Source organism: Erpetoichthys calabaricus, chromosome 14, assembly GCF_900747795.2.
Source record: "Erpetoichthys calabaricus chromosome 14, fErpCal1.3, whole genome shotgun sequence".
Classification (NCBI taxonomy): Eukaryota; Metazoa; Chordata; class Cladistia; order Polypteriformes; family Polypteridae; genus Erpetoichthys; species Erpetoichthys calabaricus.
In genome coordinates, this window is record NC_041407.2 from 44812033 (window position 1) to 44825217 (window position 13185).

The window sequence follows — 13185 nt, forward strand, 5'->3', positions numbered from 1 at the left end:
CTCTCCATTAAATGAACACGGGAAATCCATCGCTACGACATTTAGCACAAAGGATGGAACACAAGTCTGGACAGGGTGACATGTATAATGGCAAAACAAGCAGCTCATTTAAACATTTAAAAAGCACACACACTGACCAACAGAAAGACATTTGTAAAACATCAAAAAGATGCAAACCTGGATTACAGTAATTTAGCTACAATCAGTGCTAGATAAGGGACATTGTAGGAGAGTTCTCAAAGAGGCACAAGACGTTATCCAGGTAACTGCTGCTAGCAGGATTATGTGGACTGGGGATTACTGAAGACTTTTTAAATTGATTTTAATAGTTTGCTGTTTACCACTCGTATACATATTAAATGTAAAGCCCATGGTAAGCACAACGGAGGACACATAATACTGTAGAGCATAACTGTCAGAGCATTTTGTCACGGGTTATGTCAATTTTGTTTTTTCTTCTAAATAAAATGAAGGGTACTACAGTATAAACAATATCTATAAATAAGAATGTTAAAAAGTCTAACTCTATGCAAAATACTTAATAGCTTTGACTAATTTGAAGATGGGAATTTTTCTTTCCAAAAAAGTAAATGTTCATAAAAATATGAATGATTTTGCATGTTTAGTGGTTTTAAAGGTACTTTAATTGCATTAGTAACAGCATTTAGTGTCAAAAAATAGAATTTTTCTACTTAATTTTTTATTGTTAAAATTGTATTGTGCTCCTGTCTCCTCCCACAGTCCATAGACACACAAGTTAGGTGGACTGACAATGTTAAATGAATTATTATTATTAAATTGGCCCCTTATATATCTGTGTGTGTGTTCACCCTGCAAAGGGCTCTCACCCTGTCCTGGGATTGTTCCTGCCTTGCACTCGCAGAGGCAAAAATAGTATTAAGCTTACAAATGTCAACATTATTTTTTCTAAATACAAACCAGAAACTTAACTAAATTTAAAGCTAATATGACAAAATATTTCTCGATATAACAGAAGGGCAGAATACAATTGAAACTACAAATGTAGGAATATTATTTTTTTGAAAATGTTAGCATTGTAAGGTGATCACTTTAAGTACTTTTGTGATGTGATTGCCTGTTTTATATGTGTTAAACAAAATCTTCATGAAAATGTAGAAGTTCATATTATCTTACATTTGTATGTTCATTCTGGTTGGCATGGTGGTGCAGAGGTAATGTTGCTGCCATGCTGCCAGGAGACAGAGGTTTGCAACTCGTATCTTCCCTGGGTGGAGTTTGTATGGTCTCCCTGTGTCTGTGTAAGTTTCCTCCCACAGTTGAAACACACGCAAGTTAGGTGAACTGGCAAAGCTGAACTGCATGTGTTCAGCCTGCAATGAATAAGTGACCTGTCCAGGGCTTGCTACTGCCTTGCACCCTTATGGCAGCCTGGAGAGGCTCCGGTACACACCCTCTCCGGACCCATGGTCTGGAGTAAGTGGGTCAGAAAATGACATATTCATTCTAATAATATAGATTTTTTAATAAATTTGCTATGGTGACCTTGATACTGTGCTGTGATACTAGTTCATTTAAATATAGACTGACCCATTAATATTAGACATTCCAAAATATTATCATCATTTGAAAACAAATTCCAATCCATTTTAAAAAATACTCAGTATTGATATCGGAAATACTGACACATAAAATACCTGTACTTGTATCGATTTCAAAAATAGTGGTATCGTCCACCCCTACGCTCACAGGTGGCACAGTGGTAGTGCTGCTGCTTTGCAGTATGGAGACTGTGGAAGATTGTGGGTTCACTTCCCGGTTCCTCCTTGTGTGAATAGCGCTTTGAGTACTGAGAAAAGCGCTATATAAATGTAATGAATTATTATTATTACGCTAAACTGAATACATACGAGTGTTGTGGTGTACGTGAGTGGCCCTGCAACGGACTGGCACCTTATTCAGCCGTTTCCTGCTTTACGCTCGGTATGTGACCGTTGAAATGGTTCCAGCAACCCCTGCAAACACGTTCCGGCGACTCTAAATTGGAATAATTGGGTTTGATAATGCCTGTAATGTCTTACAGTCAGATTCTTTACCGATTCATTTGCTGCCATGTTTTCAACTTTGCTATCAGAAATCCAGCCTTGCATGGAGTTAGGATGCACATTTTTTCGTGTGCATGCCATAAAATTAAATACTCATATGGTGGTCTACAGACTCCGCAACAGTAATGCAGCCAACATGTCTGGACCAGCAAAGACAATCCTGACAGTAGTAATACGACGAAAAAATGCGAATCGCATCGCTAGTAGGCAGTACAGTTTGTAGGCTGACGCCGAACCACTCCCATAGTGCCCTCCTCCACGGTCACATTTCTTTGTTTTTGCTTTTCGGGTTGTGGTGGCACGGATATGTAGAATTAAATTTACATGGGTAATATAGTTTTGATCATCCAATAGAATGAGGTTTCATATTCAGAAAAATGTTTGGAAATACACAGATCAGACAGTACCTTAAAGAGAGATGATTGTACGCCTGCGTGAAAATGGAGCGCATGCGCGACACAAACCTGGCTGGGGATGTACATCGAGGAGCAGCATCTGGTTTACAAAGAGTATCAGTGAAAAGTCAAGCAAAACGACACCTTTTATTGGCTAACTAAAAAGATTACAATATGCAAGCTTTCGAAGCAACTCAGGCAAGATGTAATTCATAATGGCTAACACGGTACAGCACCCTAGTAATCAGTTTTGTGCCGGTCCGCGAAAATCAGTGAAATCCCAGGTCTTGTTTTTTTTTTAACAATTCGAACACTTATCAGAAATCATTTCGAAAAGAAAAAAAGTCATGTTTTGTATCGACGCTCGAAAGTCCAAGAGGACACGAACCCTGCTGTCCGGTCAAATGTTAGTAAAGCTGGATGCTCGAAACTTGAAGATGGACCTGCGCCTCCGATAATTTACTAAATTTGAGCTGTAAAATCTCCGCTCTATTAAGAAAGTACACTTAAAAATACAGTTTCCTCGTCAGGCACTTTCAGTACAAAATATGATGCTGAATACATAGGTTTATTCTATTTACCGCCTCTCTGGTGAAGATGTTCTTAGTTTTCTGCCAGCCCTCGAGTCAATAAGGTTTGGTGATTTTCCTTTTCACCGCAAGATGGGGTAGTAGGGTAACGTGTCCAGCTATTTTTGTCCCTGCCAAATCAAGGCGAATCCATAGTGAAGGCAAATAGCGACACTGATGGAGTTTGACTCCATCCACTTACTGAACCTGTAAGAAATTAATCGCCTAAACCTTTCCTTTCTTTGATGTCTCTGTTTTGTTTTTCTTTTTCTGTCTCTTAAGGTACACAGGAATAAGTATTAAATAACCCTTGTGAGAAACATGAAAATTTGATTTTGCCCAGTTTTTTGTTTAATTCATCCTCTGCAACTTACTAATAGGTAAATATTCTTTTGGGAATCATCCTTAACTGTTACTATGGCACAGGTTATATAAACTGCTCAAAAAAATTAAAGGAACACTTTGAAAACATATCAGATCTCATTGGGAAAAAAATCATTTTGGATATGTATACTCCTATGGACAGGGTAATGTGTTAGGAGTGAAAGGGTGCCACATCATTGGATGGAAATGAAAATGAACAACCTACAGAGGGCTGAAATCAAAGACACCCCGAAAATCAAAGTGAAAAAATGATGCAGCAGGCTAGTCCATTTTGCCAAAATTTCATTGCAGCAACTCAAAATCGTACTCGGTAGTTTGTATGCCCCCCCCCCCCCCATGCTTGTATGCAAGCCTGACAACGTCGGGGCATGCTCCTAATGAGATGACAGATGGTGTCCTGGGGGATCTCCTCCCAGATTTGGACCAGGACATCACAGAGCTCCTGGACAGTCTGAGGTGCAACCAGGCGGCGTCAGATGGACTGAAACATAATGTCCCAGAGGTGTTCTATTGGATTTAAGTCAGGTGAAAGTGGGGGCCAGTCAATGGTATCAATTCCTTCATCCTCCAGGAGCTGCCTGCATACTCTCACCACATGATGCCTGGCATTGTCATGCACCAGGAGGAACCCAGGACCCACTGCACCAGCTTAGGGTGTGACAATGGGTCCAAGGATTTCATCCCGTTACCTAATGGCAGTCAAGGTGCCATTGTCTGGCCTGTAGAGGTCTGTGCGTCCCTCCATGAATATGCCTCCCAAGACCATCACTGACCCACCACCAAACTGGTCATGCTGAACGATGTTACAGGCAGCATTATGTTCTTACACGGCTTCTCCAGACCCTTTCATGTCTGTCACGTGCTCATTGTGAACCTGCTCTCATCTGTGAAAAGCACAGGGCGCCAGTGGTGGACCTGCCAATTCTGGTATTCTATGGTAAATGCCAATCGAGCTCCACGGTGCCGGGCAGTGAGCACAGGGCTCACTAGAGAACGTCGGGCCCTCAGTCCACCCTCATGAAGTCTGTTTCTGATTGTTTGGTCAGAGACATTCACGCCAGTGGCCTGCTGGAGGTCATTTTGTAGGGCTCTGGCAGTGCTCATCCTGTTCCTCCTTGCCCAATGGAGCAGATACCGATCCTGCTGATGGGTTAAGAACCTTCTACAGCCCTGTCCAGATCTCCTAGAGTAACCTGGAATCCTGGAATCTCCTCCATGCCCTTGAGACTGTGCTGGGAAACATAGCAAACCTCCTGGCAATGGCACGTATTGATGTGCCATCCTGGATAAGTTGGACAACCTGTGCAACCACTGTAGGGTCCAAGGCCTCATGCTGCCAGTAGTGACACTGACCGTAGCCAAATGCAAAACTAGTGAAAAAACAGCCAGAAAAGATGAGGAGGGAAAAATGCCATTGGCCTCCACCTGTTAAACTATTCCTGTTTTGGGGGTCGTCTCATTGTTGCCCCTCTAGTGCACTTGTTGTTAATTTCATTAACACCAAAGCAGCGAAACTGATTAACAACCCCCTCTGCTACTTAACCGACCAAATCAATATCCCAGAGGTTTCATTGACTGGATGCTATACTCTGATTAAAAAGTGCTCCTTTTTGAGCAGTATATATCCACATAGTCTGTTGCCACTCATTCCTCTCATGTTTTTTTAAAATATTTTTTAAAATCTATTTTATTCTTTTTAACAGGAGCTCAACCTGTTTTTTTACAGGTTTATGGTGTTTTGTTTTCATGTATATGAGTTTCCTTGTCCTGCGTTATCAGAAAATAGTAAAAATCTTAAGTATATCTATTCTGTTCACAAAAGAGCTGAATTCGGCACAATTTAAGTAGCGGTCGGTGTGCCTAAAATGTATCTGGTTATAATCTCCCTTACCAAGCTCCAAATGTAAAATTGGCATAACAGGCTTTCATCTTAGCCACTGAAAACAGATTTGGATGCTATTTTTGGACCTTAACCTTTAAGATAAAAGGTCACTGCTGGGTTGCTGGCATTTGTCTCTAAAAAGGAACTGAAGCTGTAGTAGGAGACACTGAACATGTTTTCCTATGGAGACACAATTTTAAAAACATTTAAAATGTTAAACAAATCAAGTTATGAATCATTGCATGGCTTACATGGCTACAACAGATTGCTTGAAAAGTGGTTACTGAACTTTATCAATAATGTATATGAAATTCACAGCTAACTATCTTCAGATTGTGATCCACGATATTGGTGCAGATCTGATTTAAAAGTAATATTGGAGTATGCTTTCTTATGTATTTCTTTCATAATTTTACATACATCTATAATGTTTTTTCATATACTGTACCTTATTTTCCCAGGCTAAAGTGTTACACTTCCCCTTTGTTGTAACTCAGGATGCCTAACATAAAGTTGATGAAAAATGCTGATAAGGACAACTCCAGATTTAGTTTACTTGCTAGACAACAGAATGTGTGCCAGTGTTGTAAGGGTTTCCAAAAGCAAGATATGTGCAGGTTTCTGGTGGCCAGAAGCCCCAATTCCGTACAGTCAGGACCCCCGCAGCCAGGTGAAGAATTTCAAGCACAAAAAAAAGAAGAAAGAATCAACAAAGGCCTGACACTAATGTCTTCGGAGTAACATCTTTTAGCTTCTTCTACTCTAAGAAAGAATGCAAAAATATATAAAGGGATCCAAAGCTGGGATATTTTGCAGTACTTCACTGGAATGTTTTATAGGCAGGACATGATGATGACCTGCAATGGGCATATCAATGCTGTGAACAATATGATGGCAGCCATGCCAAAACCACCACAAGATGGCAGTTCCAGAATTTCAAAAACAAAAACCCAAACTTGACTGTGTTATACCAGAACTCAGAGCCATTACATTTGTGACTTTCTGTAAATCTTTGCCTGAATAAGTGAAGAATGCTATGCAAGAATTAATTTTTGAGCCTGCTTAAGCCTTATTATCTACACATGTAGAACTAGACATCTGGCACAATTACAGGTAACACCCATGCTTGTTAAGCTTACTTTGGGTACTTAACATCGGAAAAAGCAGCTGCAGCAGAAGAGTTCATTGGATTTTGCAAGACAATCCCTAAATTGTAAAGAAAACCACTGCAAACTGACAACTTATTGAAGTGAAAGAACTACTTTTAACTACACAGCTCTCTGTAGCTGGGAAAGGAGCAGCAGCAGCCGGACTGTTCTGAGATTTGAATGAAGCAGCAGGTATGTAACCTTCCCAGATGTGGTAGCTAGTAAAAGTAAGTCATCTAGGTATGAGATACACAGTAATGTTAGCACTTACTAAAGTTGAGGTCTGAGAGTTAGCTAAATATGTTTTGTTTTTTGTTTAATTTTCTTCTTCTTCTTAACCATATTACTTCATGGTAATACTTACACACAATATATTAGCTGTTAGATTCAACATCTTTCAGGTGATCTGCTAGAAATGAGATTCAGAAATAGAATATAGTTTTTTAAAGTAAGATAGAACAGGTTAAGGTCTTTGCTGGGATTCACAGAGTCTAAAAATATTTCATTCTGTTGTTTTATTTAGTATCAGAGAAGCAACATTTTCAAAGAAGCAACATTTTCAAATTTTAAGAGCAGCATCAAGTTAAAATCTGTGATCTTGTCTCAATACCACTGCTTAGGGATGAATGAAGATTTAGTTACACCAGAAATCAAAAACAACAGGAAATCATAAAACAAAGACTCACTTTAGTTGTGTCATAAAGTGCCATTTTATTTGCAAATGCCCATTTATACAAAGAGACACACAGCATTTACATTCATAACATAAACAGTACAGTACAATAAAAGAGACTTTCACAAAATATTCATGCTCTGCTGTAAACATTCCTCAAGGGTCTTTTATAAATAGATAACCCACCAAAACATTTAACCTTGGTCAGTACAAAGAAAAATTTAATTATGGAAGATTGATATGCGTTGTGTCCTTTGGTTTGAAGTCTTATTTTGATTTACTCTTAAATCCTGGATGGTAGTTCTAGAAAATAAACAAAAGCACTGTGATTGAGTTGAAAATCTGTGAAATTTCCCCTTGAATGATAATGATCTCTGATGGATACACTGCAATTCGTATACTCATTACTAAAAGAAAAAATTCTCGGACCCTTCTCATTGGGATCCTATAGTAAAACACATTCCAAATATTGGTAAGAGCAACACACCATCGTGCCATTTTGAAAACAGCTTCAAAAACTAAGCAAACAAATGAAAATTACCAGTAAAGGAGATAGTGGTTTAAAGGGGCCTTATCCCATATTTTAGTGACTCCCCCAAGTGTTTGGAAAGATTTTTGTTGAGCTTCACAAAATCTTTGTCCTAACCTTATGGGAGCATCTTATACAATGCTTGTACCAAAAGTAATGACCATATCGAAATCATCAAGACATACTTGACAAAATTTAAATGTGGGATAAGGTAACTAGTAATTCCAACTGTCATTTTATACAGGAATGAAGAATAATGTCACATGCCTCAGTTACATGTTCCCAGGTCAGAAAGATAACATGGCTAAGAGGGACCATTCATTTTGACAATATGTAGTGAGTGAGTTTTTATTTTTTTAATAGAAAACCTAGCAGCTGACACTCATGCATAATTTCAACATGCTTATGGCGTCTCCTACACGGGTGCTTGCTGTGTCTGGCAGTTGGTAAAGCTGTTTAAAGTTGGGAAAACAGACATTGCTGACCAACTCCATCATGGCTGCTCATGGAATCTCTCTTCAAAGAACAGCAAAGTAAATATGATGAACTCCTTAACAAGAATTTGTGCTCTGCGGTCAATCAAATAACAGTGGAGACTGTAAAAGAGCACCATCTGGTTCAACTTCTCATGCATCTCTGGAATGGAATTCTACTGCAAGAGATCACAAATCTTACAGAATGGCAGCAAACAAAAAACAGTTGGGATGAGAATCTGTAAAAAAGTAAGCAAAGGAAGGACCTATAGACCTAACTGCCATGTAGCAATTTACTAATCTGATCTTAGTCAAACAGAAAAATTAGAATGCTTATTACTTTTGGTACAACCCCTATGTATTAATTTAAGAATTTATTATACAATTATATGCTTCAGTGCACATTATGCTTTCATAAACATATCAAACATCATATTGTACAGATACATCATCATTTGGAGTATGGTATTAATAAAATGTAATTTATAGTTTTGAACAGTTTGCTTTTTAGTTCAACATTTAAAAAAAAAATGGGTTCTGAAAATTAAATTGCATAAAATAGATACATTATCTTGTTTAACTTTCTTATAATAAAGAACCCAAAAGACAGAAATATTACAGTAGATAAGGCACCAACAAATCTGAGAAGCAGAAATTAAAATGCAGGAGGTGGAGTCATGGAATTCCCATGTTCACATTTGTCAGCTGCTGCACAGCACTGGAAGCTAATCCTTTCAGAACAGTAGACGATGACCCAAAAACCTCTGAATGAACAACTAACAGCAGTAGGGTGATACGTGTGCAAACGTGGGTTTTTGAATTGCACATGAAATGAAGTACCCTGTAAAACACATTTCACCAAGCACTTCACATTCAAGTGACTGTGCAACTTGAAAACTGCAGAAAAACCACATGGGATTTGGACTGCTCTTAAAATTCAGGACTTTGCTTCCTATCTTAAGTATCTTCAAAAAGGTACTTTTTTAAGCCAAATTCCTACTGCCAAGCAAATGAAAGTTTCTCAGAACCCCAAAGCACTTAACCAGTTTTTCATCACACGATGTAGATTTTATTGCCCTTCACTCCTCTACCATATTTGCTTCTAACTTTGTTTTAGCCAAATTTGAGCAGTATTTTATTGTTTAAAATTTCACTTTCTTGGATGTTCATTTTATTTTTACTCCTTGGATACTGGCTCCTTTTTGCTTGATGGTTTATTGTATTTCTGTGCTATACCATAGGGCACATGTGCTGCTATAGTACCCATCTCTGTGGCACCCTCCACATGGAACATCTGATCATCAAAGAAAATGTGTGGCCGTATCTTTTCCAGTAGTGGGCCCTTGGGAGCACCCGCTAGAAAAAGTGCTTCATCTGTCTCCAGTCCCCAACTCCTCAATGTTTTTAGTGCCCTCGCCCCAGAGCTGGCAGCACTACGTGCTGTTACCAAGTATGTTCGGATTGGGCACTCCATCCGCTGTCCTTTCGCATAAAATTTCTTCTGTAGCTTTCCCAAAGCTTCAAGAAAACCCTTTAGGGGGCCCTGTAATTATGAAGAGAAGCAAATTAGAAGGCGTGTATTCCCTGGAGTGGTTTTAGCAGTTAATACACAACTTACTGTTCTTGAGCTTCTAATGTCATCTTAGGCTCACAGCCCACAACACTTGTATTGAGTGGTAACAATGTTTTAGGAAGCCTTTATGAATTATAATTGCTTATAACGGCCATTTATTGTAGCAGGTTATTCAATAAGTTGATATTTTACAAATGGGACTTTGAAAAAGCTGATGAAAAAGTTAAACACTTAATTTCACAGAGATTAAATATCTATCTATGTCATCTTTTAGAAAGGACACACTAAATGCACAAATATTTAGGCAAAAGTGCACAATGATTCTATGTACAGTATGTTGCTGATAATAAAACAGAAAAAGCAAGTTTATTATAAATACAGTATATTGTAACGATGCGGGTTCCGCTCCATGCTCCTATCCAGCTTCTGAACCCAACACCGTCGGTAATGTCACCGATGACCTAGGCAGTGAAGACATCAACCATGAAGCAAGGGTATGGTGCAAAAAGTGCAAAGTGCTTTTATTAATAAACAAAACCTAAATAGTGTCCAAATAAATAGTGCAGAGTCTATCAAATAAGTCATTAAATAAATAATCCATAAAAACTAAGAACTGTGGAGGTTAAAAAACACACTAGAAAAAAATCCTTTAAAAACCAAGGTTAAAATAACGGCTGGAAACAGTCTTTCTTTAAAACTAAAGTCAGGTGCGTTCTTCTACTAGCTGCTCTCCTGCTTCTCCCATTCAGGCCCCGCAACAGGGGAGTCACCCTACCACAAATGCAGCTCCTTCTTTTCTAGTCTGGTAGCCCTCAGATCCCTGGCTACGTCGGGCTCCAGCCGGACCGAGACTTGGGTTTCTTCCCCAGCAGCCAGGGCGCTCACGCTGGGGCTCAACATGCCCAAAGCCTCAATGACTCCCGCTACCTTCTGCGCAGAGTCGTTGCCTCTACCGGTCGCTCCAGCTCCTCTAAACTGCTTAGCTGGAGCGACCACTTCCAACAGCCCCCCTCCGAGAGTTGGTCAAACACTCCTCTGGGGCTCTCTTACCAGCTGCCTTCCACCTTAATAGAGCCTGTTCTTGCTCGTGCACGCATTGGCTTTTCTCCTTCCTGCTTCCTTCTCCTTTAACCTCCCGTTCTCTTTTTCTTCTCTCCTTTCTTATTTTCTCTATCCTGACCGGCTTGCACTTCTATGCTCCGGGACGTGGATCAGGTGTGGCAATCAGCAGCTCCCGGAAACAATTACGGATGCAGACAACTCCTCACCTGTGCACTTAAGTGAGGACCGTCCGCATTACAAATTCACGTGGGAACCGCTCCAGCCACACTACCACGCCCCCTCTCTAAGCCACGAATGTGGCGACTATGTATTTAAAAAGTGGCCTTTTTGACTTGAGCTTTGGACCCGCTACCCCACATATACAGTACCACAGACTAAAGTGTTGCACCCTGTGTGAGGAAGATAATTGGCTGAAGTCTTTGAACTTGTGGTAACAAACAGAAATGTCCATTATGCTGAATTCAGTGCTTGGGCTGGTCATTAACCCAGAATAAATCCATTTACATATATTTCTACAGCAATGCAGAAGGCTGATGTGGCTATGTCAGTGCATACTGAAATGATTAATTGCTTTTTCATCTGAAAAATCAGATGTAACTATTTTTTAAATTATATCCATCTCTACAAACCTAACAGAAACAAGATATTTCCCATCTGAAGTACTGAGAACTATAAAGCATCATCTTTAAAGCAACTTGAACAACCCAACATGTGAACATCTGGCATGATCCAGAAAGAATAATATGCAATATTGCAACTGTAAATTTCATGCTAGTCCAGAAATACACAAAGAGAAGACAAAGTATCACCCTGGCTGCAATGCTGTTCTTCATTTACAGAGAGGTATTACTATTAGACAACCAATATAAAATAAAAGTGAATATATTACAAGGCAACTGCCACAACCTTTGATTTGTACTGATAATCAGCACTTTAATGTGCTGCTTCAAGGAGTAACAGATTGATTTATATAATTTATATTATGAATTATTTACAGGTACTTTGAGCAGTACATTGATCAAAGTAAAAAGTACAGCACTTACAGTACCTGGAATAAGAGTCAAAAATATCAATGAATCATTAGAAACATATAACAAGGTGTAAACGCTCTCTTACACAAAAAGCACTATTCAATTTAAAACTGGATGGAGGTTACCCTTAAGACACATATGATATGTACAGTACTAAAGAACTAATTGTCCTAGTATAAGTGTTTCCCTGCTCATTAGTTTCAGCGTCAATGATCAAATTACTAGAGAATGTGAGTATCGATAAGAGAGATTTTAAGTACACAGCAGTTGCTGGAAGAAGCTTTTTCTTGTTTCAAAAAACCCACAATTTTTTATTGGCTCGATTGACTCAGAATCAGTTGTAAAATATAAACTAAACTGAGGAACTTTTTTAATGGCTGTTCAAAATGTTTACTATGTATAGATGTTATAAGTGTTTTCAGTTTAAGTGCATCACAGATTTCTGTAGTGCAAAACTTAAATGAGTGCCAGGCAATTTGTCTTATATGCAGGCAGGCATAAAGATACAATGAAATACTGTAACTCATCTGGCTCATTGACTGTAATTGATAATGTTATATTTATGTCATGGATGCACTACTATTAGTACTATATTAGTTCACGCCTGGACAAACTGGTGAGGAAGGCAGGCTCTATTGTTGGCATGGAGCTGGACAGTTTAACATCTGTGGCAGAGCGAAGGGCGCTCAGCAGGCTCCTATCAATTATGGAGAATCCACTGCATCCACTAAATAGTATCATCTCCAGACAGAAGAGCAGCTTCAGCGACAGACTGCTGTCACTGTCCTGCTCCACTGACAGATTGAGGAGATCGTTCCTCCCCCAAACTATGCGACTCTTCAATTCCACCCGGGGGGGTAAACGTTAACATTTAACATTATACAAAGTTATTGTCTGTTTTTCACCTGCATTATTATCTTTCTTTAATTTAATATTATTTATTGTATCAGTATGCTGCTGCTGGAGAATGTGAATTTCCCATTGGGATTAATAAAGTATCTATCTATCTATCTATCTATCTATCTATCTATCTATCTATCTATCTATCTATCTATCTATCTATCTATCTATCTATCTATCTATCTATCTATCTATCTATCTATCTATCTAAAATTACTTCATAAACACTTATCATGTTCATTTAGAATGCATACTCCGCAGCTAAATCATGCATGTTTTATTTGCATTTCTGGAGAAAAGGAGCTGAATAGAAAAAATGAAAGCTTATTCATGCTACTGTGGACAAATAAGTCAAAATAAAAAATAAGGCAAATACAGGAGGTAAATGTTTACATTCAAAATACATTTTTCAGATTTTTGTAAATTCAAAATCTAATGTGGTAAAGTTATTTTCTCTCCACTGTTTAAACTTCAAGCTTTTC

At 38.7% G+C, this 13185-nt stretch overlaps 1 protein-coding gene across 1 annotated transcript in view; it reads right to left on the reverse strand.

Moving 5' to 3' along the window:
* Nucleotides 1-7148: 7148 nt before the first annotated feature.
* The window catches only part of LOC114664961 (cytosolic 5'-nucleotidase 1A-like), a 64949-nt gene continuing 58912 nt past the window's right edge, over nt 7149-13185 (reverse strand). Inside the window, exon 6 of the mRNA XM_028819296.2 lies at nt 7149-9680. Within this exon, the coding sequence (XP_028675129.2) occupies nt 9315-9680 (366 nt within the window). The 3' untranslated portion in view covers nt 7149-9314. The remainder of the gene's footprint in view (nt 9681-13185) is intronic.